General features: G+C 37.2%; 1 protein-coding gene across 1 annotated transcript in view; it reads right to left on the bottom strand.

Moving 5' to 3' along the window:
* The window catches only part of LOC104406389 (dachshund homolog 2-like), a gene marked incomplete at its 3' end in the record, with an annotated part of 49,046 nt that overhangs the window by 12,802 nt on the left and 9,700 nt on the right, over positions 1-26,544 (bottom strand). The window contains exons 3-4 of the mRNA XM_010015350.1: positions 4,045-4,200; positions 1,067-1,239 (exon numbers count right to left, since the gene is read on the bottom strand). Coding sequence (XP_010013652.1) covers positions 1,067-1,239; positions 4,045-4,200 — 329 coding nt within the window. The remainder of the gene's footprint in view (positions 1-1,066; positions 1,240-4,044; positions 4,201-26,544) is intronic.

Genomic DNA, 26,544 nt, shown 5'->3' with positions numbered 1-26,544 from the left:
TTTCCCTACTTGATGTAGAAACAAAAGGTCCTTTTAATATTGGCAACAGAAGCTTTCTCCATGATAAAATAATGAAATTTGATAATTATGCTGTTTTACAATAAAGGTATGAGATTAATTCAGCAAATCAGTAAGAGTTACTAGAATAAAGCAACTCAGAACTTTGGGATTCCAGACTGATGGCGATACATGAGTGTAAATGAGCATAAGTATCAAAAGGAACAGACCTGTACCTCCTAGAAGAGACAGCTCTACAGAGCTCACATATTTAAAAATGAAGATAAATGGATTATAGTAACTACCTTTCAAAGGTGACAAAATTGTATTTTGTCAACAAGAAACCTGCACTTGCATGAAAATACACATAAAAGACTCATAAAGCCTTTCGTTTTTGCTCAATAAAAAGAGGAGACACTGTTTTAGAGAACCCCAGAGCACCAGTCCTTCACATGCACTGATCCTGTATTCTTCTACTTTGAAACTGTCTTGTCTCAACATATTTTTAGTGTGTGGCATTTCTGCAGCTCTCAACACAGGCATAAAATTTTCTTAACAACCTGCTTGGAAGAGACTCCCAGAAGCCTTTTGAAAGTAGAAACCATTTTTATCCAGCCAGAAGGATACTTAGTGTGGCTAGCAGAGACTGTACTCACTAAGGTACTTCTGATTATTTTCTCTGCTATTAACCTGTTCTGAAATTGCACTGCACTAGAGTTTCTGTCACATTCTATAGCATTTTCTTTGAAATATAACATTAAGTTTGATTTTAAACAACATTTTAGAGTAGCTTTTGAGCTTTCACAGATGCAGCACTGGTTATTCCCCTAGCCTCTAGTGAGTATCTGTTTTTAATTACATTACAGACTTGTAGATAGAGCAGATCATCTTAACTTTTTGACTGTACTCATGGGCATTTCCTCAGACTGAAGCACTATCAGGAACAGCAGACCAGGTGTGCTATAGGCAGTATAAGCTCTTAGTTATCTTCCTTAAGAAAGTCACTGTAAATGTTTTTGTTAGCCATGAAAAGCTTTTTTTTTTTTTAAGTCTTGTATATGACTCTTACCTTTATAACAGAGGCCCCTGCCCTGGAAAGAGGACTGTGCATTTGGGCTGCTGCAGCCATGTTAGCTATTGTATTGAGGTGGTTCATCTGATTCATTGCCATTGCAACCGAAGCAGGAGGTAGGCTGACGGGAAGCAGAGGGTGGGGCATCATCATAAAAGGCAGGTCTATCCCTAGAAAAGAGCATGGACAGGTTATGTGTGTTGGTCCCTCATTTTACAACCCAACACCTTCATTTTCAGAGTCTGTATTCTACTGGAACATTGATAAGTCAAACTCAGTATTACTGTGTTAATAATTTTGATGTTACATAGGGATTAATTGTCTTTGCATGCCAGAACAGGCTGTATGTAAGAAACATACAGCTGTAAAGTAACACAGTATTAGCAAAATGAATATACAACAATGCATAAGTTCAGTCATCTCTATTAAGAGCAATAAAGAAAAAAACCCCTCGAAACATGCAGATACTTGCATGTTTTTCCAGTACATCCAACAAATATTTATTAATAATTTTACATGATAATATACTCCTGCCAAGTCCTCTTACTATTCTTAAAGCACATGCACAGCAATCTGAGACTAGATTTTTATATTATGACTATTTCTTGAATACAGGAACCTGAGGGTTGGACTACAGACACTACTGAACTACTGTACAGAAGGTCTGTGAACTGGAACATGTAATAAGAGATTAAAATTGTTGTGAGAGGATTTTTTAATTTCCAAACATTCATTTTAAATTGTCTTCTGCTATGGATATAAAACAGTTTAAGAAAGTATGAAGTTCATTTGGACCAACTTGAAGATCTTGACATTGCCAAAAAGGTGATGTTGCTGCTAGCAAGAATTGGATTCTCATGTTTCATTAATATCTGTTACAGCATGTCTATGACTTGTTGTATTTAGTAATGACTACAATGGAAAGCAAGACCAAGACATCAAGTCACTTAAGAAATTGTTTAGGGTTATTTTGCATGTAAGAATTCATTAAAGAGACCATGTGAAGCTACCTTTGGGCATCCAAAATTACTTTTTCAGAAAAAAGAGGAATAATTCACCCAGAGAAAATGTCGCATCATTTTTCTAAATGAAATGTAGATTATAAATCCTCATTAAAAAACTCGGGTGCGAGTAGTGAATAACATAATCATATAACTAGTCTTAACCATATGCTATTGATGTTAATTATTTCTAAAAGTTTTTTAACTTCTGGCTCTATCTTAAGTATTCTAAATGAGAAGACCAGTCACCATTTGGGTATATGACAGAACCCACAACAAAAATATCACTGACTGATATAGCTTATGTTATTCCGATACGATTTGACTATAGCGATATAAAAACACCACTGTGCCCACCACCAAAGGCAAAAATGTATTTATTCTTAGCTCTCACACTATTTCTGTTTAGCTTGAGTATATCATGATCAACAACTGTGGTGTCTTATGATTCACTATATACTTTATATGAGGATCCACGCCAATATTAATTATGATAAGTAATAAGCAAAGCCCACATACATCTCAGTTCAGTTTAAAGCATACTGACAATCCCCTTCAGTGCTTAGATCCATAAGCCTTTGTTCCCCTGCATGTCTCCCTTAACAGCCCAATAATCTTTCCTCATACTCTATAGAGTTCCAAAACTCCCAGACACCATCTGGCCACATTGAGTTGTATGTCTACTTAAAGTCCAATTGACATGCAAACTAAATGCAAACTACAAACAGAATTTAACAGCACATCACCAGTTTTAAGACACAATCCGTCAAACATTTCAGAGGACTACGAAGAAAATACATCCTACACTTGCAAATCATTGGACATAATGTCTGACATTCAATAAACCCTTTAATAGCCTATAGACATTTGCCTACTACAAAATCTACTGGAAAATATCTTTAAAGTTTTCTGTAACAGCACAGAAGACAATATACCTACATGCAAAATATATACAGGTATAGAATTATGCAAGAATCTAAAATGAAAGAATAAACTATAGTGAATTTGGATCCTATGATCTAGTGATTCTGAACTACTGACACTTTAAGCCAAAATGCCCAGGTCCATACCTTCCCATGAACAAAGCAGATCCATATTGTAGGAGCCGTTTCAATGGCTTTGATTTGGTCAAGTCTGTAGCCCTACACAGGCAACAAAAAACTATCTGTTCCTAAAATTGTGTCATTCATTCATTAAAAGAACAAAATATCAACTTTCAAAACTTTGAGATGAAGAGCTTGAACAAACAAAAAAGAATTCAGAAATAGTGAGACTTTCATTCTTCATCCATCATAATCTGCTAGAATTAACTTCTCTCTAATTTTTAAAATATTATTCGTTGACATCTTTCTTGGAATAACTTTCCCACCCTTCCCTCTTTGGGTGCAAAGAAGAAGGGGAACTGCTGGCTTCACACCCGTTTCCTTCCTAAGGTACGGAAGAGAGATAGGTTTCAAGGGAGCTTTAACCTCCAAATCCAAACTTTATCTGTGTCATTTTGTTCTACTTGCTTTGGATAGATGGGTTGAATGGATAACCTTGCCCACACCTGGCAAGTACAAGGCAAAACAAGGCAGAGGGACTGCTTCTGCTCGCATGTAACTAGACATTTTGCATTTATTCCTGACTCTCGTATCTTTATTTGGTGATCAAATATTATTTTCACCTGGAAGAGAATATTTTCACATAGCTAAAATTTTAAGCAGCTTTATGGCTATTTTCCCTTCAGCCCTGGCCATGGAAATGACTGACAGTCCCTAACCCAGCAGTGGGTGGCTGTATCCCAGTGGCTGGCTTGGACACGATGCGCAAGTGCAGCAGACAGTGAGAGTACCGACCCTCTGTCACTCATGTGTGTCATCCTTCTCCCCACCTCCTGGATGCTAGGAAGGATGCAAGCCCAGCCTCCAAGCAGGGCTCCTTGTACTTCCCCGCCCCCTGCCCGCCCCCCCCCACCAAGAGCACAGTACATACTGTTGGTGAGCAGGTGATTCTGCTGGAGAGGACTGAGCGGGTGTGCACTTCCCAGGCTCGACTGCCCTGACAGTGTGGGATGACCAATGCTGTGCTGTGATCCCGTTGTAATGGGAGACTGAAGCTTGTCTTTATCCCAGGAGGATTCACTTCCACCTGCAAAACAGGGTTCAAACAAACCATAAATGGCATCTACATTTTTTTTAGAGGACATTTTGCTTGGTTAGCAACAAGCTCATGCTCTTTGCATGGCTAAGCACCAAGGACAAACACAGCACCTGAAATGACACCTAAAGGTTTTTTAATGAAGTAATAAATACACACCAGGCAAAAAGTATTATTAGAAACTTTCAGCATCACCTACCTTCATAACACTCGTTTCTGGAAACAGGAAAACCTAAATGTTTAAGGATAAAATCATCCAAGTAAACATCAGTCACAATTAAGTAAATAAGGCATAAAGAGAACATCTCAGACATTGAGTAACCATATCCAGCTATCAGAAGGAATCAGGCCACCCAGTCCCTGCCAGACACTAATCCATGTCCACCCTCAGGCCTGTCAGGTCTCTCACTGCGGTTAATCTTACTGGAGAGTCACTCTGCTATTCAATCCCCCCAATGCTCACAAGCATTCTAGCTTAAATTCATCCCTGAACAGGCTCCAACAATTTACCCTGCTGCTATGTTATCTTTGAGCTTAAAGAGCTTTCCCTCCACTGCTGGGTTTGATCCTGGGGATGTCTTAAGTGAAACACTTCACTTTGCTAGGTTAAACAAGCCAGGCACTAGGTTAGGCTTGGAAATAATTGGTATTCAGGAATTCAAGTTTAAAGAGTCCAGATATCTATTATGCATAGTAATTACTGTCTACAATAAAAACACAGCATAGCAAACTAAGCACTTGTGTTTGGTCTAGAGTATCTCTTTGGACTTCTGTGGCAATTTTACAGATCATAGTTTTCTTCAGTATTACACTTACACACTTGAATAACAACAAGTTCCTTTTAAACAGCAGTTAAGCAGACCATGTTAGTGAATTCTAAAATACATCTGGTCCAAAATACGAGCCACCTGAAAAGTAAGATTAAGCATTGCTATAGTCAAAAGATATTTTCACTACACTCTCTTTCCAGATACACCCACATTTTCAACTAGATTATAGATTGTTATGAAAATGCCTAACTGCAGTATTGACTTTGTTTTGAATTTATGAACAAGAATTTCAATTAGAATAAGTAAATAGATTACTGTGATGCAGCAGAGGCAGCAAACAAAAACATTTTAATTGAATATGAAAGTAACAGAAAAATTTCATTCTTTATGACAACACTTAGCTAATAAACATGATTAATACTGCTAAATGCAAAAGTTTGAAAGATCAATGAGTGAGCAAAAAAGGAAAACACTCCATCATTTTAGCACTATGTCCAAGTCTGAATTACCTTCCTATAAAAGATTTGTAATTTGTAAAATGATGAGTAATACAATGACAAAGAAAGATAAACTAAATTATGCCATGTGATATAATATAACATGGCATAGTGCAGTAATTAGAAGAACTACTACAGTGAAGGCTGTGTCAGCATCTTTGTTATTTAATATACTGTATATCAGCTCATTCAAATAACATTTGACTGCTACTTAGGATAGAAGTTGTTCCTTTTGACTGTTGTGAATCAGAGGTGGTATTATTTGGTAAAGTATTTCTCAAGTTAAATGTGCAATTTTAAAAAGATTTCCTGAGGAAATGCTCAGCGCTTGGTTTTACGAAATGAGCTTTTTTCTCCATATGCTTCTTCAGTAAATTTAACCTTTACATTTGATTCTTTCTCAAAAAACATGACGTGTACCTTAGCATGACTTTTTTGCTTAGAAACAAATTTCATACATGTAACTTCATGTATCAGGACAGTGGCCACAAAAATTGAGCACAAGACAGCCTGTCAGAAATTACTGAATGAAAAAAAATCTCTAAATCTAAAAGTCTGCCTCATCCCAGTTGTTTTTCTCCAATATCCAACCCCAGGCACAGACAGTCTAAGCTTTTAGCTCATTTACCTACTTCTAGAAGTTTCTCTTCTCTTTCCAAAGCCTTGTGCATCTACCCACCATACTTCTGTGGCCCTGAAGGTACAGTATCAGAGTGCCCTACCAGGTCTCCGTGTCCAACTTTACAACTGTTGCACATTCCTGAGGAAAGTACAATTACTCCTGCTTTACAGTTGGAGTACTGCACTGCGAAGAGAAGCGACCTGCTTCAGGAAATACGGGAAACCTCCAAAGGAATGGGAAACTGAATTTAAATTATGTTGTACAGTCCAAATCAGTGGACCAGTTTTCCTTACAAATGGGGACAGTAATAACTTTTTTCCTGCAAACTCCACCTGTAAATCTGCTCCGGTATTCAGTGTCAGCAACACAAGAATAAATTGCAATACACTTATCTCTACAGACCATTCCTGTATTCTTATGTTCCCTATCACTTCTCCTTAGAGAAAGTAAAAAAAATACTGCTGAGTGTATGATATATAATAAAGGAGTATGTTAAATGAAATGTATCCTGTAGTCTGCAGTATACCACAAAGATAACAGCTTCATCATTTAATCTGGACTGCATATCCTACGCAGTAGCAAGCCTCTTAAAAAGAAAATTATTATAACTTTGTCTTACCTAGAACTGTTCAATTGTGAAGTGTTTTATAAGGGCAGTATGATTATTTCCAAGTGGGAAAGTTGAGGTGCAGAATTATGAAGCAAATTCCTCCATGCTACCTGGTAGACTAATGGTGAAACCCGTAGAGCAGTCAGATCTCATGGGTCCTACTCCTGTGGCTCTATGCCACAGACACTGCCAATTCATCCTACCCACAGCCCCTCTGCACAGCTGAAAACTAACAGTTTTAAAAGAAAACTTGCATCCTTCCCTGCATTATCTATACCCATACAGTAAGAAAAAAATACATATAAATTAATAGCAAGCCAGAACTAGATTCACCTTATAAACCAAGTATGTGAAATGCAAACCTGTGATAATATACAGAGTCCTTTTACTGTCACACAACTTTTTAAGAAACTATTTATTTTTGAGCATAGAGATTTTCTCATTTAGTAACACAATTGTCAGCATTTTTATCAGCAAATACCTATTTGACAAACATACATATCAATGTATATATATTCAAATTCTTTGTTACCATGACAATTAGAAGCAAAGACATCTATAAAAAGTAAATCCTTCTTAATACTTTAAATTTAGGTCTAATTTTTTTCAGAAAATTTCTGTTCATCATCATTTTTAGCCCAAATAGGTGCCAGGCAAAGACGTCATATTTTGATTTTAAATGCTGCCTTTGGTATGATGAGCTTACAGCTGAAACTAAAATGAAACTTCATGACGTGAGTCACACCATACACCACAGAGAAACAGATGTATGGAAGTTGAATTTTTTTCTCTCATGATATTCAAAAGGTTTGGTGTTTGAAGAAAACTTGTATTAGGAAAAAAAAATAAATCCTTTGTCCATACCAAGCTAGTGAAGGATCTCATTCTTTTTAATATAGGGGGAAGGAAAGGAGTCTAAAATTAAACAATGATCCATAGTACTGGAAACAGAGAGATGGATTTCAAGTGATTTATTTTAGGTATATGTGAAACAAATGGGGGAAAAAATATGTGAAAGAAGAAAGCAAACATACAACACTATGGAAAATGAGACAACGGCAATGGGACTTTCCTCTTTTAGATCAGGGGAAATGTAACTTTTTATTTAAATGAGAAAGAATATCCCATTTTAAAATATTAGTAACTTGATTCACAAATACCATAGGAATATTATTAGAGCACTCAGAATGTCTGTTGATTTGTCAAAATGCCAATACATCATTCACGTACTTTACAAAAAGCTTTATGTTCAACACTATTACCCACTACCCATATGACCTTCTCTCCAACAGATAAAACTAAAGGACAAAGAGGTAATTTTTCCTTATCTTGTTTGCATTCTAGTCGATCTTGTCCCAGAACAGATTGGACTCAGCATTAAAAAAGGGCAAGAGAGACAAGAACCTCCATCTTCCAGAGCTCCTGACGGTTGTCAGAAGCAAGCACATGGACTGTGGCTTTCTTAATGTAGCCATGCTGAAGTGAGAAGAAAAAGGCAGAGATAGTAGCTGGCCAACTTCCTAAAGGACTGCAGAAAGCACTGGCTGCCCAGTTGAAGCAGCTGAAAAAAGGTCTGGCCTGCTTCAAACACCTAGTTCAGGCCACGCAGCAGATGCGTGGTGCATGGTTCTGATCCCATAGTTGCAGCTAAATGCACAATGTGGATGAAAAAAGGCGGTCTGAGTGACTGTACCACACACAGTCACCTACATGAAACACAGTGCCCGTTCCGTGGGGCACAGATAAAGATGGACTCTACATGGATTTGGTAAAAGGAGGAGCTATTTATGATATACTTAACTATTAAAGTCTGGTATTTACCCATCTTAACAGGTCATTTGGGAGAACTTAAGAGTTATCAGTTCACAAATTACACTTCTGTTTAACCAAGCAAAAGCAAAACTAATGCAACAAACCCCAGCCCATTCACTTCTAAATTAAAATGTGGTGAGAGGTAAGCATTCCCTTAATGTCCTTTTACAGCTCAGCAGCCAAATTCTGTATGTCTCTGTTCCCACGTCCCTATGAACAGTGAATTTGGATGAGTTCAGATGCACAGAGAGTTAAACCATAGGTAACACAGACAAATAGGTAAAATCAGCCTAAGCAATACACACAAATGCTGCCGATGAAATCCACTGTAGTCACAGAGCCACTGCAAGGTCATTTACAGTCCTGTACATGTCTGTAAGCAAAGCACCTCTGTTTCATTTTACTTAAAGGAAATGCAAGAGAGAAGACCAGTTTCATTTTTCTTAAACTGCTGCTACTCAGCCATTTTTGTAATTTTATAAGAAAACTCTTAAAGCTCCACGTTTTCTAGTAATAAACCTCTCTCTGCATTTCTGTTCTTCAAACGAAAAAATCAAACCAACTGGTTTTGGTGAAGATACATTTGTGATGATTAAATTAGTGTCTTGTTTTTAAGTATTGGAAGATCTCCAGAAAGTAATCAAAGTCCAATTTGGTGACAGTTTCTTTTCATTTGGTTTCAAATTCATTTTATCAGCCTTAAAACTGTCTGGTCTGGCTAAATGAAATCCACTCTGTCAGAGGTACCTTTGAATTGAACCACCACCCTGCTTCAATCTCTGTCTGTCATTTTATTTTTTGTTGTGATACATTTCTGAAGAATTGAACTCAAATTGTGAAAAGCAATACCATCTCCACTGTCCAATTTTATTCTCAAATTATTTCTAAACTTATCTTTCAAGCTGTTGGGCATATTAAACATAACATCAGCTGCTAAGGAAGAAGTATTCAGTGCACTGCTATTTCAGCACTGAGAACATCAAAGTATTTATCACCTCTAACTTCTTTTATAAGTGTCCAGAACACACAAGGCCTTTAATTTTTTTTTTTGTGCTTATCTAGAACTCCAGTACTCCTGAAACAACATGGGCCTATTTGCCAGCATTCCCAGCCCCAGTATTTTCAGGTGTCCCAGACTGTTTTGCTCTTATGAATATCATTATCTCACCTCCATATCGGGAAAAATGGTCACTTTTTTGGCCTGCACAGAGTATCCTCTGCTGAAAATACTTCAGCCTACAACATTCCATCAACTCTATTCATGGTATCAGCACATGAATGTCCCAGGATGAGAAGAACAGGTAGAAAGCAATTTTTGTCATACTCGATAAACCGAAAAACTCACTACGCTAAGGCTGGGAAGATGCCACCCAGGTTATATGTCTGGTAAACTCACTTTCCTGTCAAGGACATAAAACTGCTCCTTGATCAGGATTATGACCCATCTCACCCCAAATTCTGTCCCTTATATGGGCAGTAGATGATGTTATTTATGAAGACCACGCAAGTGTGGACAATTCCTGCGGTCCAAATAAGCTTTCTTACTTCAAGATGGGAATGAGATTTTTAATCAGCCCCAAGAGCATGACACCCATCTGAAAATCTAAACAGAACATTTGCAATGCATTTAAAGCATTAAATGCATTGATTTGTTTAGCTGTGTGTATTCGGCTCTAGCAACTTCTGGATTGTGCCCTTCACAAAAGCCATGGAAGTGTGTAGGGTAAGATATTAAAACTCAAGAAATCCAGTGATGGCTTTACTGGGCTACTTCCAAAAACTTATCAAGTGGCAGTTTCCAGCAGCTAGCAGATGTAATTACTGCTTAGCCCTGCCAAAGCTTTGAAATGTGCCCATTAATTCAGCAATTCCCAATCTGTCCATCAGTCAGTCATACTTAAAAAATATGTCTGTCAGAACTTAGGTGAAGTAATCTGTTGATAATTATACAATAAGAAGGCATCTGAAATCTGAATATAATTTCTAAACTCTTTGAAAAGTCTTAATGACAGCAAAATCAAAGTTTATTTCACAGCAAACAGGATACTGATGATAAGTGGGAATATGTCAGAATATTTGATGCCAATTTAATTACGAACAAATAATTCCAGGAAGATAAATTTTCAGAAGATAAAAGCACAGACATAATGTTTATTTAGGAACCTAACCATCCCTCCCAAATCATCAGCTGCTTCCTTTAAAATTAAAAGAGAAAAAGAAGTAAGGTAGTGGTAAATACAATGTGCTCTGAAGTTCCCGATTGATTATAGAGCTAAAGCACAATACAATAACAATAAGGTAACTCCTTATTGCCAGTTACCTTGGAAAGCAGGACTGTCCTGCAATGGGCAGTATAAAACCTGCTCTCTCTCCCTTTCAAACAACAGACTGGGTCATGCATCCCTTTAAATTATACACATGGAAAGGCTGATGGCTACTAACATACGACAGAGTGTTTTCTCCTACTTTCTAAGACCAGTGCAGAGAAACTACTGGCTGCAGCAACAAAAACATTTTGGGCAGAACAGTCTTCTGTAGACAACTGCTAAAATATGATTGGCCTTTTCCTCAACTAACCAATAGTAAAAAAATGTGAAAGTGCTGCAAAACAGATGAAGAGATGCAGGAAATAGAGCAAATACAGTATGAGGTAAGAGACTAGTTTTATAAAAATACAAACTGCTCAAAGGGGCAAGATCTTAATTTAAACTCAAAATAGCAAACATACCTCAACAGGTCAGCTGATCCAACCAGATACCAGCTGACCGCAGCTTATACGACCAAAGCACCCCATTAAAGTTAGACATAGCAAGGTGAAAATCTGTATGTCTAGATACAAACTATTATGATAAATTTTCATTAAAATGCACTAATATTCAAAAGCGCCACTCAAAGTTAGGCACCTATACCCATTCTCCTCTTTTCTTTTGCTGATTTAGTCATGCATTAATATTAATCAAAACAAGTTGCTTGACTCGGAAGGAAAGTGACACGCTGGAGAAAAGCTCTGACAATTAATAAACGATGCCTTTGCTTCTTTGTTACCCGATCGTTAACCATGTGATAACAGAGAGGGGAAAAGCTTGTAATGTTTATATCAAATGTTAGATACTGATGGCTTCCAAAATGGAAATTAGTCATGATATTTCAGGATGGAGGCACAATATAACTAAAGGAATAATGGCTCCCAGAATAACTGCATACAAACAGCTACAGTCCATCCAGCCTAAAGCCTTGCCTCCAACACGGGCCAAAAGCAATACTTACTGAAGAATTTAAAAACAGAGAAAACCTATAGTGACAATTTCCGAGAATACTCTCCCAACAATTTATGTGTTAGGAACTTCCAAAAGCAGAAGTATTTTCGTTCAATTTAATAACCTTTAATAGACCTTTTTTTCTATTAAATGGATGTCAGTTTTCAGCATCTGTAATATCCTGTAGCAAGAAGTCCCACAGCTTGCCTATGCACTGTATGAAAAACTACCTCACATTATTTGGAAGGGTTTGGGGGGGTTAACTTGACATTTGCTGCCTTCCTCTGATGTCTTCTTGTAGTGGATGAAATGATAATAAAATCCTATTCGGTTTCTTCTATGCAATGTACAGCATTATTCTTGGAGTTACAGGATTTAGAGTTGGAGCTATGTCAATGTCAGAAGCATATGCAATCCCTTTCCTGAGAGATAATAAATGACATCTATTCTCTGATGCCCAGGTACTGTTGCAGGAACCTCAGCAAGTTTGAGCTAGTTAGCAGACAATGTACCTTTCCATTCTCACTGGAAAGCTGGGTCAGGGAGACCCTACTCCTGATAGCATACAGACTCTGCTTTTGACAAAAGAGGGCTTACAAAAATCTGCACAGATCATTATTTCAACAGACATGATGTTGGTGAACTCAAAGGAGGACAACCTCTACTATTTTGAAAACAAAATGTTCAAAACTATTTTGAAAGGTTTATGATTCATCCTTGCACAACTGATCTGTATCCTCCTGCACTCTGAAAGGTTATTATTAACGTTCTTAGTAATTGGTTTGTGACTTTATCCCTATTTATTTTCCTATACAAAGATAAGAATATTGTACTAGAACATGGTATCCTGGTTAAGGACCATCAAGAAAAAAATTAACTCTCTTCTACCGGAGGAGCAAAGTCTGCCTTCAGAAACATGTACGTTTCACAGAGAGAAATAAGGTCAAAATTTTGGTCTGTCATGTTTTTGTTACTATTGATGATGAACAAGCCAGAAATAAAATGGCTTAACTTTCAGATCTTGAACAGAGTTTGTAGGGCTGCCTGCCAGAAAGGATAAACATACATCCTCCTAAACACAGCAACTGCAGCCAGCAAGCAAGGAACCAGGATTCAGATTCCAGTGATGATAATCATTGACCCTTCACTCCCCACAAACCAAATGTTTTCTGCTTTTGGGGTTTTTTTAAACTTACTTACTTACTATTTTCCCCATATTTAACAGCTTATTGAAACAACCACTGAGATGCATGTACTGTAAATTTTGATTGTAACTAGCCAGATAGTTTAGCTTGATTTTGAGAGACTTTCAGAACATCTTGACATCCATGGCAGATAGTTAACACTATAGTTCAAAATCATTCAAGTTTCAACAATTTATCATTTACTATTTCTTTTAAAGAATTACGAACAGTTCATGTTACAGATTGTAATCTTCTGAGTTAATTTGTAGTGACATAAGTGAATTATGTACCTATAGTACTTTCAAAAACTCCTAATACTGAAAGAAGTCCAACATGGCTTGAAAGAATTAAATAGTTAGTGGCACCTTACACATCTGGACAATATTCCAAACCTCTGCCAACTTGAAGCACCTACACAGAACTTAGTGACATTGTAGATTTTAACAGAGAATGAGAGGTTGCAAAAGGGATACCCAACATCCGTTTCTATTCAAGCTGAATGTCTGCAGAAGCTCTCCAATGAGATTTTACAGCCCTGGGTTCCATGAACAATCAGTAAGTGCTGACACTTGCACAGTTTCAACAATCTATGTCAGTACAGGGAACATTGGCAAGTATATACTAATTCTGAGGATGCACCATTTTTTATATCTGGCATTTGATTCCTTGCACTAAGTTATGACTGACTTCCAAAAAACGTAGAATGCTGCCAAAACCAGGAGAGCCTGAGAGTAAATCTAATTCACGTAAAAGGTCAGCAGTGAAATCTACTGTGTTTCACTTACTGCCAGCCTAAAAATAACATACAAAAAAAATTCTTGAACGATATTAGCAGCCAACTTTGTACTTCCTTTAAAAATCACTTTCATTTTTGCTTATAGTAATAGCAGGATACATACCTACCACAGCACTTGGACATCTGACAGGTTCAATCTATCTTTGATTTTCAGAATATTTTTCTCATTCAGCAAACCTAGTCATTAGGTGGCTCTCATTTAATTTCTAGTGCAATTCTCCTCAATGAGTATCAGTGGGAGCTTTACATTAGCTTCTCTAAGGAGCAGGATCAAACCTCTAGAGAAGACTAACAGTGCCTAAGAAACTATTCAAGAAAACACAGCCTTTATTTGTTGTGTATAGGATATTCTATGCCTTCAAATCAATAGCTCTTTCTGAGGTATACAAAACCATAACTAACAACTATCATCAGAACAAACATGATTAAAATGTTGATATTAATACCAGATGAAGTGAAAATATTTCTGGAAAAGAAAAAATTAGAAGCTTCAGCAACAAAATACAATAGCACAGTGCCAAGCTGATCTTAACTAAGCTTGAGGTTTTGGACAGGATTCATTTCTGCTTGTGGTATAAGTATGCACCACCTTGATTATCATTTAAAAAAATATTGACAGCTTGCCTTCTCATACCAATGCCTAGTAACAAATTCCAAATGTTTTGTCACATTTCTTGTGAGCAATGCCATCTGCCAGAGGTGGCATTTCATGGCTGTTTACCCTGACTCCCTCCAAGAATTCATCTGCCACTATCTAATGCTGCCTGAATAAAGGGGATTAAGACTCTGATGCAACAGAGACTATTGATAATTTGGTATAATTGGGAAGAAATGAAGATAAATGAGGTTGAGGATGGAGAGGCAATTAGTTGAGCTGCCTGTACAGCTGTGTTCTCGGCCTAGCTCCCCTGGCCTTTCTTTTGGTGAGGTATGTGCAAATTAAACATAATGACAAATATGCTCTTCCCAAAGCTCTTTAGTTTGGGAAGCTTAAAGATACGATTTTCACTTCTGAGATTCTAGGCAGTTTTCAGTTCAAAAAAAGGAGTCATACTCACTGTTGAGATTTTTAAAAAGCAATGCAATCGGATAGCCTTGATTGCTCCACACTCCGGCTATCTTTGATACCTGTATTTGGTGTCTTATTCTGTAAATACCCTCTATCCATGCAATTGGTCTAACAACCACCCCAGAACATGATCGCCCTGATAAATTGATTCTTTAATGTCTAGTCCCACAATTTGCAGCTGGACCTCCATTTTTAATTGTGCTAGCTTTGAAAAATACTGGTCAAACCCCCTTAAACAGGGTGTCTACAATATACATTTTGCTCTACAGAATCTTAAAGTGATGTATTTTCAGTCATAAATATAATAGAAAGACAGCTACCCACATATAAGCCTTATTTCTAGGCTATATTAGTCAGGTGAGGCCAAGTAATCAAGCTTGAATACCTTGAAAGGTATTTAAATGCAAAATGACCCTGGTCAGACTAAAACCTCCAAATCAGAAGGCACACATCTGCAGCCTAATTTGTAGTTCTTCTTTCAGATACATTGAGGTACATTCATACATATAAATATGTGCACATACATAGTTTAACATAAACATACAAAAAAAAATACATTTGTCACAAGAAATGTTTGTTTCACATAATATTCTAACATAGTTTTCTATAAATGTCAAAAAAAGGTAACATCCCTTTGGAAATAAAACTACTATTTGCAGAGGCAGCTTTGGCTTACAGACATGTTTGCCTAGCTACCCACCACATGTGAATTTTCTGCTTTCATATATAGGTGATTCCATCTGAACTAGGTCTTAGATGAAAGATTTCATAAATAGCACTTTTTCCTGCATCCATATTGTCTTCAGCTATTTTAAGAAATTCTTTTATGGATCACTTGAAAAATGCTCTTTAAAGACAAAGCCTAGCTCCTACGCATAAAAGGGATTTTGGTGAATTTTGGAAGAAAAATGTTAATGTCCTAGAAGAACAATATTTAATAGATTTATTTTGTAATATTAATTCTCATCATAGTTACCTTGTAGAGTACACTTCTTTGGTGTATTTTCAAAGCTAAAACCACAATATGAAAAACCTTCCTCAACCTCAACACCGTACTCTTCCCTGCTACCCAGAGGTCAACCAAAACTTCTGTTTAGCTTTATCTAATGTACTTTTTCATCTTGAACTACATTTTTACAAAAGACAAAAAAAAAGTTCACTTTTTACGACGCAGAAATGCCAAGAGAAAAGGAAAAAAATCAACAGTTTGTACTTAAGTCTTACTGAAGCTGATCAGAAACTGGGCTGAGGTTAACTGTTCCTTATACAACAAAACAATAGTTCAGAATAGGGATTTTTTCTTTAATTAGTCTGCAGTATTCACATTGCATACATCACACCTCTGATCTTTTACCGGAACCCTCTTCTCATCAACCCTATAAATGAGCAAAATTATTTGCTGCCCATCTTCTGGCTTGACACTTTATCAAAGTGTTCAAAGTTAATCTTTAATCTTGTGATTGACTGTGTACAGTGCACACATTGAGTCAGTCACACTGAGCAGAGCTTTGGCTTTCCACTGGGGAACAAACGCCTGTGTCCTGGCTGGAGAGATGGCAGCGGCTCCCTTCAGCTCTGTCCTGCTTCCTCACACCTGCACCGCAGCTGTACACACTTACCAACACTCATGTTGGCAGCCTCCATCTCCTGGGATCACACAGGGTTGAGTGCACTCAAACAAAGCCAAAATACACATCTCTATGGGTGCTCCTGATGTGTGTCAGCATTGCTGCAGTCACTAATGCCCAATCCAGCACTTGCCTTTTATTTTGCATTTGAGAAAACCACTGCAAAACTTGCCCGATCTCTTTACACCTCAGCATGCCCCTTGTCCTTCACCCACAGCAACAGCACTAGCTGCTGTATGAAGAGCAACCGCTGGCTGAGGGCCACGCGCTCCAGCCAGGCAGAAGGAAAAAGGTCAGGGGGGATTCGCAGAAAGAGCAGAAGCCGCAATGCAATGGGGAGACTGAAATCTGGAAAGTGACCCACCTAAGTACCAGCAAAAGGAGAAAAAGGATCAAAACTGTTCCCTAACTTCAGTAGGTTACTGGGCACAGAAAGGATGGCAGTATCAAGAATACTTCCATAACCTAAAAAGTAGCAAGAGGCAGTTTCTGCCTGAGCAAGCCAGGAAACAAAGGAAAGGCAGGTGATAAAACAGAAATACACACATGAAATTTTCTACACTAGCACGAACACAATGAAGAGCTGAAAACGGAATATTCTGTATTCCATGTTCATTTTGCTTTGTTTTCCCACTTCCACATTAAAGCACTTGGGTAAGTCCCTCTTCTTTTCCCTCCATTTCATACAGTCGCTCCTCAGAGGCGGGCACTAATTCTCTTCACATCAAACTCCCATCCTCAAATCATAAAATGTGACACGATGACTGCAAGCGATTAAGCGATGCCATCCCTAAGAAAATAGTGTTTTTATAGAATCCCTTCTCACTGTTTTTCAAATGCCTCTGTGATTACAGCTGTATTACGAGGCTGAACATGAGTTCTGCTCTTCTCAATTCTGAAATTCAGACATATCCAATCCAAGTATAAAAGTAAGTATACAATAAAACCCAGCTTTTTGACTGCCAGAGGTTTTTTTCTTTGTTTATCTGTACCCTAATTGAAAATCTTGCTCTTTTTGCTATTTGGTAAAGGTACCTAGAGCAGTATTATGTAAAATTTCTGAAGTTAAAACAACAACATTATTACAAAGGTAACCGTGATTTCTCAAAAGTGAACTGGGAAAGCAGAACAGAAGTAACTGAAGGAGTATTAGCAATTAGTATCCTTCTTAGCTTACTGAAAAGTTATCATGAATATTTATCTGCTGCGCTTCAGGTAAGTGTTTTAGAAGTGGTGCTGGAATGGCCTGTATCTGAAAAACGAAACACAGGAAATAGGTGGTAATGCTCTTAAAGGACCTTCTTAAAAATCACAGAAAGTTCCTAATGGAAAAAAAGATTTTTCTGAATAAATGCTGCCGCAATCTATAAAGTTGACTTGAAAAGATGTGATTTGTGGCTTACTATGAGGTACTTGCATAAAGGAGCTAACACAGAACTCTAACTCATGATAGAGGATAATAGCCACGGATTCCAACAGATTTTCAGACCTCTCTGGTTTATTCGGAGAACAACACTATCAAAAGGTTCCTCTCTCCAGCACTGCTGTGTCAAGGTTAATGAGCTAAAACTTGTTAAATTCATATTGCCAAACTAATGACTTTTTTATAGTATACTGCATGGATCTTGACAGGCTAATGTGGAATAGTGCTAGTCTTAATTGAATTAAAAGTTACTACATGTATACAATTAAGAGAACTAAAATCGGAGGAGCTGTGAGGCAACTATGTAGACCATGCTATTGTCACGTACCTCAAGTGCTGCCACACATACACTTCAAATTTCAGATTCAACCCCTGAATTCAGACCACGTTCAACTGCAAACATGCAGAGGAGAGGAAATACTGGCTATCAATAACCCCTAAAAAAATCATTCATCTTGATCCTTGTAAGCTCCCTCTTCAGCGATTCACACACTGGACCACAAAAAGCCATGTAAAACTACAGAGCCTCAGCTCTTGATGGCTCTGCAAAACACATGCTCAACAGCAGGTGAGGGGAAACTGCCTTATTCCCAAACCGCTCCTGCTCGGAGCCGCCCAACAGCTACAGCTACAATGCAACACATGCCTTCTGCTGAGGTATCTTCCCATTAGTGTCCTTCTCCTGATGAGGACTGGGAATGCATGGCTTTCTATCAATTGCAAAACCTTCTGCTGCATGCTGGAAGAGGCCCTATCTACCAGGGAATTTTCTAAATCACGTGTAGAAAATGGGAGGATATTGAAAATACAAATTTTCTTGAGAAGTAAAAAAATCAGCCCCAATGAAAATTCCAGGACAGATGTGTAAGAAGTAGGATACAGCAGAACAGATGTGCAATTTCAAACTTTCAAATATGAAATTATCTAAATAATGTGAATATGATTTTTAATACTGTCACATCACCCACACCACACGTTAAGACAGAGGGGAAATAAATGCTTAAGAGTCTACATCCAAAACAGATAATGAACAGCAGAAAAAAAAAGAAAGAAGGATATTTAATGAATCATATTAAAAGGGAAAGAACTTATGAAAAATAATGGCATTTGTAGATGATTAAATTTTGAAGGTGAGATGCATAACTGCACCAACCATTCATTTCAGTGCCATAACTGCATCTAATAAATAAAACACTTTTTCTAATGCAAACAGAAGATTCACTGCTATCTGATGACTTGGTTTTTCCATTTATGTAGTACAGGGGCAAGGTTTGGGCTGTAATTATTCAAGGCAGTTTCAAAGAAAGAAGAGCTGTTAGTTAGGTGGATAGAAAATCAGTATCAGTCGCTAGCAATAGACCAATGCAAATATTTCTTCTACAGACAGAATCACTGTGTTTAAATTCAGAGAGGCTCATTAGAGATTATCCTCCTAAAAATAAGATACCTACAAGTTTTACACAAATGCCCTTCTGTTTAGATAAAATTTTTCTGTTAAAGCTCGATCTCTCACTAACACAGAAATGTTATTTAATATACAGTATATACCCGGACACATTTGGTATTTACAAAAATGAAATTAAAAATCTTACTCATGATAGCTATTCTAGCATTTTCTGTAGGACTTTTCTCCCTGGATCTAAGATTTTACAGAGAAATGGAATAAAGCTGGATTAAACCTGTATAAAATACCTACTTTGCCAAAATCAACAAAAATACAAGAGGTCCTGCAAGTGAGGGGGAACATTTCTCAAGGATGAAATGCCAAAATCCCCCATCACATGAAATTCTTAGAGACAAGTCAATTAGAAGAAAGATCCATAGGAATCATAGGAACTTGCAAGACACGTCTTCCTACTCCTTTCTAATTTCCATCTGAAATATGAGGAAATAAATCACAATTTATCTAATATCATATGCCTTACAGAAAAATGGGAAAAAGCAGCCCCTCATGCCCCATTAGTAACTGAATATACAGCTCTTATACAGGTATGCTAGAAGTTTCATCAGTCCCAAAGTCTCACATCTCCAACCTTACACAGCATCTTCTTAAAAAGAAGAATCTATTCTCATTTTTATATTGTACAAATGTAGAACAGACACAAAACCACCCCAATTTTCTAGGTTTTAAATATCAGTGCATTTAAATATTTATTTAAATATCAATGCCTATTTAAATATCAATGCATGTCTGATCTTAAAGGCAAGCTCAACATTTATGTCTTGTCTTGGTGATAAAGTTCATGAATATATAATGAGAGTGGAACAACTTTGCTACTGATTAAATGTCAAAAAAGGTTTTATTGTCAAATATACTGTAAATACAGAAGATATACAACAAAGCATTAATTGCAGATGGCTCTGTACAGCTTAAAAAATGTATATGATCTAAACAGGAAATGTTGACTTTCAGTTTCAACTATCAATTATAATTTACCTTCAGAATGTACCTCCGTCAACCTCTAAGATAGAATGAACTATAAAATGGCCAAATGCAACTGAATGAAATGCTTCACATTCACGGGCAGCTGTTAGCACATTAAGAGTCTATATCATAAGCACATCTAGCAGAATCAACCAATCTACCCAAAATTCTGAATCTTTATTGGAATTTATCTAAACCTTTGTGAACATTTCAGAGAGGTATAATGTGAAAATCTGGTCAGGACAGATGAAAGGCTGGAACAGCTATCCTTACAGATTCAGAATGGGGTTTGGCTGCCTGTATAGCTTTTCTATGAAAGAAAAAAAGATTAAAATAAAATAAAATAAAATAAAATAAAATAAAATAAAATAAAAATATCTAGCATCTACAGTAGACTGCAGGTGAACACAAGTCTGCAGTATCCAGCTTCCAGGAAATGCCAGGAGCATTGAGTTTCACACAGTTATACAGGATAGCTGTATGTACGACTGGGGTAAATTCTTTCTCCCTGTGCTGTTCTACATTGCTGCACTGAGCACTGGCACAGCCTTGAACTGAAGCCTTGTGCTGGGTTGGGAACCAGCAGGATATGAATCACCTGGAGGAAGGCCAGAGGAGGGCAATGAGAACTGACCAGGGACTTAGAAAATCATCAGTATGAGGCATGTTCAAAAGAGCAGGTTTGTTTAATGCAGGGAAGGGAAGACAGCTAGGAGACTCACTAACGATCTTCACTAGGTAAAAGACACATTCAGCAATACAAAAGAATACCCACAGTGTACAGAACAAGAAGTAGAAGGAAAGACTGTAACAAGGAAGACTTAAGTTAGACATCAGGAAAACCAGCCATGATTAGTAAGCCTATAAAATTTCTAAAATTAAGCTGGACAACTATGAGTCAGGCATGATGCTGGCAGAGTTCATGCTTCATTGAGAGTGCGGATAAGAAAACAAGTCTGGAAGTGCTGTTTTCCTATGATCCTAAACACTGCAAACTGCAATACAGAGACGAGATCCAGGGGTAGTGCCAAACTGCAGGATGAAATGGCCCACCCTGAACTTGCCCTGCCACTGCTAAACTACATCTGCTCCCTGGCCTAGATGTGTATGCTGCAACACAATACATCGCAGGGTACAGCCTAAGAGTGTTTATCCACAACATAGGATCGTTACTCCTACATTATGGTGTCCTTCTTCACCTACAAGAATGGTTCAGGTAAAGCCTTACCTACTCTTCAAGAAAACATCATGGTGTGAGAAGATGCTGCTATTCTAAAACCATGAGGTGCATGCTTCCTGTGCTTGCCAAGACAAAATGTGTATCTGCAAAAACTAATACACAAACTGGCCATCCTAAGATAAATATTAGTTACCTGATAACATAATATTGGTTACATGTCCAAGATACTAAACACATTAAGATGGTATTTGAAATATGTACTAAAAATCCATGCATTTTCCCTGTAGATTACAGACAAATTAGTAGGTTCAATTATATGGTGCCAACAAGATTTTCTTCTCCATGACTAAATGGACCAGGTTTTAATATTCTTCAGTGATCTTATTAATTTAAATTAAGCTTCTAAGGAATTAAGAGTAAGAATTTCATTTGAGAAAAAGATGTCACAGCCATGGAAATTAGAGACTTCTAACACACTCTGGTGATAAAAGTACATTTACTCATGGTCCAAGACAACATTGATGGTCTTTCTTAATTGTAACTAGAATGATCCGATAAATTGCTGCTCTTGTATACAGTTAGGGGTTGGGGTTTTTTTTTTATAAGGAGCTAAAAACACAGACTACCCACCTGTATCTATTTTTAATTTGGTAATGACTGTACTTGCTAAAATTCTACCAAAATGTCACTCACAGCTTTGGATTCCAGCTTTTTTAAAAACAGAATATGGAGCAGAAAGCATAACCTATTATGCAAAACTGTCAGATGCTTACTTTTTAAATCTCAGAAATAAATGCATATTCCTGATTCTCTTATGGATAAAAACTTCATTAAAGGAAAACAAAACTTGAAAATAACTATTCAAGATAGCCACAGTACTCTAAAAAAAGTAGCAAGGTTCTGATCTGTGTATGTCCCGTTTATCCATGTACTCCCTACTTCAGAACTAAGGGATGCCTCTCACTTTGTGGGTGCAAGTAAAGGCAGATTACTTGAGACCACTGTGACTTCTGTCTCATCAAATTCACAAATCAGCTAGACATTTAAACAGCGCCAACTGTTGCAAGTAAAACTGCTATCGAATCTCAGCTGCAAAAATGTCAGTTCAGGGCACCCTGCAAAATCTAGTACTGAATCCTTAACTAAAAGCCCACATTACTAAAATGGGTTTTTGGATTAATGCTACTCTTTTGAGTGAGAAAATATTCCAAATGATCACACCACAAACATGTCCTACCTTGAAAACATAAATTAACTGTATGTTAGGGGAGGGGTTTTTTTTAAAATCTGATTAAAATTGTAATTCATGAGACTCCTGCTGTTGGCAGCTGTATCACTGACAATGACATCCTTTGGGGGACTCTCAGCATGTCCCCTGCATCAAAGGTAATATGGCATTTTTCATCTTAACTTACATATGCCTTAACAAGAACAAGAATGTTCCAGATTTTATAATGCAATTAAAATATTAAAGTACATTTTATTGTTAAAATATCATTAATGCGAGATTGAAGTTGACTCGCTAATATTAACAAAGGCACCTATCACTAATACTTGCTTTTCCTAACATACTGGAATTCTTTATGTACTGCCTGCCTTATATCCTTACACACTGAAATGGGAAATTAAACCACATTGGCTAAGCCTGCTAATACACCACAGCGTTTAAACAAATATGCTACTTTGTGCAGAATGACAGGCAGATGAGACTTTGTTGAAACTGAGTACATACAAGGACCTAAAAAAAGAAAGAAAAATCAGAGGACAGGACATATGGTACTTCACTGTTCTTGTTCTGTGGTAGAACTGTGGAAAATCTGCAGATCGCTAAGCGTACTTAGCATTTTGGGCATCCCTAATCACCAGAGTTCATCTGATCACCACTTGATGGTTCCTGCTCCCAAGACTGCTTTTGCTTTCATCCAAGAATGGTTTAACACAAAATAGAAAATACATTCCAGAGAGTTAGATCTGGACCACACATTCCCTTCCCCTTCCCACTAAGCATCAAGACCAGAAATGTGGAGATACCTTTAGATGCCTCCTCCCGCTATGCCTGCCTGCAGAGCTCAGCTCTGCCTCCCAGCCAGCAGGACAGTACTCTTCACACCATGTCCTTCACCAGCTGCAGAGCCTTCTACAATGTCTTGGCTAGAATGATTTTTTCCTTTTAATGCACAGTGCATCTAATCTGTATTGGTCTTAGTAAAAATTCATACTGAAAGTGGGAGGTGTCCCTGCTCACAGCATGGGGATTCTAAGGAGATAATCTTTAAGGTCCATTCCAATCCAAACCACTCTAAGTCCTAAAATTGGCACATTTCTGGTAAGTATCACTCCCTCCAGTGCTATAGCCATTCCTATGCCTTGCAGAGAACAGTCAGTGAGAGACACTTTTGAGCAACCTGCTTTCCTTGACCATGAATACCTGCTGCTACTAACAAATGTGAAAGTTACAGCCAAGGAAAAAACTTAGCCCTGGCTCTGCAGTGGCCCAAATGATTTATGACATCAAGATCTACTGAAGAGGACTAATACTCTGAAGGGACTGTGTGAGCTCAGCCTGCATTCACACGTTGTGCCCACTCCTAATTACTTCATTTGCAAATGTAAAAGAATTTTAACAGACAAAATTAATTATTTTGAATAATCCTTCTGAAATACGATATGCATTTTAATTGTATGCACCCTGTCATTAATTAAAGCTCCCTACCTTTTGGTGCGTTAATTCAAAGATCTTATCAGTGACAAAGTGACAATTATAAGGCTGTTTACTAAAATCAAAAATAAAGTTAAAAGGTTAATGTACTCTTGTGAAACACTTAAGTAATGCTAAAATGTTTTCATTTGAGTTTTTACTAGACATTACTTTTCTACTCTTTAAAATCAATCTCTTTGTTCCAGGAACACATTTCCTGTCAATAAAATGAAAAATGATATAGATTGAGGAGGATAGTGGTCTCAGCGTAGCATCTCTCATATTATTATTCCAGTATCATCTGTTACAAAGTAAGACCAATTCCCACATCTAATTACAAACAGGATTTCAGAGTCATTAAACAAAATACATTTCCATTAGTGATGCTGTAAGAAGATAGGGGAAAAAATGAAGATTAGTTCATGCTGCACCTCTGTTTTTCAAGCTTTGAAGATTTAGACCTCTGCACTCTAGGTGTATAAATTTGTAAAGCATCTGAAAGGTGACAGACATGTGAAAGCTCTCAATTCTATGCAGTTTAGCCATACCATTTGCATTTTGTCATCGGTTCATCTTTTGCTGCACTTTGTTCTGATAGCAGATATGGCAAGAATCTAGAGAGGTGGTTTGTGATTACACTGTGTGCACCCAGAGGTATATTATTCGGCATTAGGAAGGGGTTTTTTTAATTGGTATGAATCTTGACTTTCTATATTTAATTTGTTCCAGCAAAAGTTAGGAATCATTGTACAAAATTCTGTCTTTATGAAAAGAAAAAAAAAAAAAGAAAACCAAAACTACTTTATGCTCTGGAAAAAAGAAACATCAGATCTTTGACTTCAAATAAGGTAACAGCCAAAGTATACTGAGGAAGCAGATTGCGTGATATGTTTAACTGTTGAAATACAAATTTACAAGTGTATATATATTCCCCATTCAAAAATGTTTAGCAGCATCTAATTGTCACAAAAGTATTTAAAATTTACCCTTGAGAATTACCCACTCAAGAAGCATTTACACAAACTGGAGCTTAAACATTGAATAAGAAGTTGTCTAAAAAGAAATCTATATAAGATAATACCTACATTTGCTTGATCTCTCAAAGTTTACGTCATCTTATGATGTTATAAAAACATCGATTCCATCGTATGTTAGACAAGAATCAAAATTCTGAAACAGAAATTCCTCTCGAATAAAAAGTTGCCCCACAGTTACAGAGAAAAGCACAGAGAATTTAATTTCCAGAAGTGTTCTGAAGATTTCCTTTATTAGTTTTAAAACTAAAGCCGGAGCTACTTCATATTTCTCAGAGTTGGGTGTCAGTCAATCAAAATACATAAATATTAGATGATGAAACAACATACATACACTTATGTATGAATCATGTACATTTACTATAAAGTATTTACATACATATTTAGATGCATAAGAATACTTTTTAAAAAGACAGTTAAAGTAACCACACACATTCTATAGCTAACCACTTAAGAATCCAAAATATGACCTTAAAATAGGTTGCAGATAAACAAATTTACTTTTGTACTCCACTGCAACCGTGGTTCACTAAAACATGCTAAAATTCTCAGTATTAAATCATACCCAGTGGCAGAAAAACACAGCAGAAAGAGAAACCCCCCCCCCCCCCCCCCCCCCCCCCCATTTGCCAAAGAAAAAGATATATGTGCATTTTGTTTCCAAGCTTTACACATGAAGACTGGATTTTCAGCATAATTGAGAGGGCCCATGAAAACCATGACCATTAGGAAGAAACAGAAGAGAATAAAGCAGAACACAAACAAAGTATAAATGAACCAAAAGCTTTATCACTTGCTGGCTGATATTTGAGGAGCTGTATCTTAAAAAAGAAAACATTAATGTTTTCCTCCCGAATTGTCAGTCGCTGGCTCCAGGAAGGCCTCACATTATCTGCAGGGAATTCATTGCTCTGTATCATTCAGCAACCATGGAATTTTCTGACAAGCAGCAATGGGTAAAGCTTTTTAAAGCTTCAGAGTTATGTGAATGTTTCCATTCCTTCACTCTATTTTCACTGAGTAAAAAAGCTTACAATTTCTTGCAAGTGGGTTCAAGAAACTTCCAAGAAACCACCTATGGTGGAAGTGCATCCTGAAAGCCACTGAGTTTCATCACTATACAAATCTTCAAGTACTATGGCCTCTGAATAAACACTCCAATCCAGAGCTTGTCCTTACAGCTAGTCACCTCTGTGGTCATACATGCCTTCATTACCTAGAGGAGACTCATCGAACTTCAGCTCCCTTGCCTCTGTGCTGTGAGTCAGCCCTCGCAGGAACCAGTGTCTCATCCAGGGGGTTCAGAAGCCTGGGGATTTTTTCAGACACA

The sequence above is a fragment of the Nestor notabilis genome, unplaced genomic scaffold (genome assembly GCF_000696875.1).
Source record: "Nestor notabilis isolate BGI_N333 unplaced genomic scaffold, ASM69687v1 scaffold31945, whole genome shotgun sequence".
Lineage (NCBI taxonomy): Eukaryota > Metazoa > Chordata > Aves > Psittaciformes > Psittacidae > Nestor > Nestor notabilis.
This window is presented reverse-complemented; position numbering and strand designations above follow the sequence as displayed.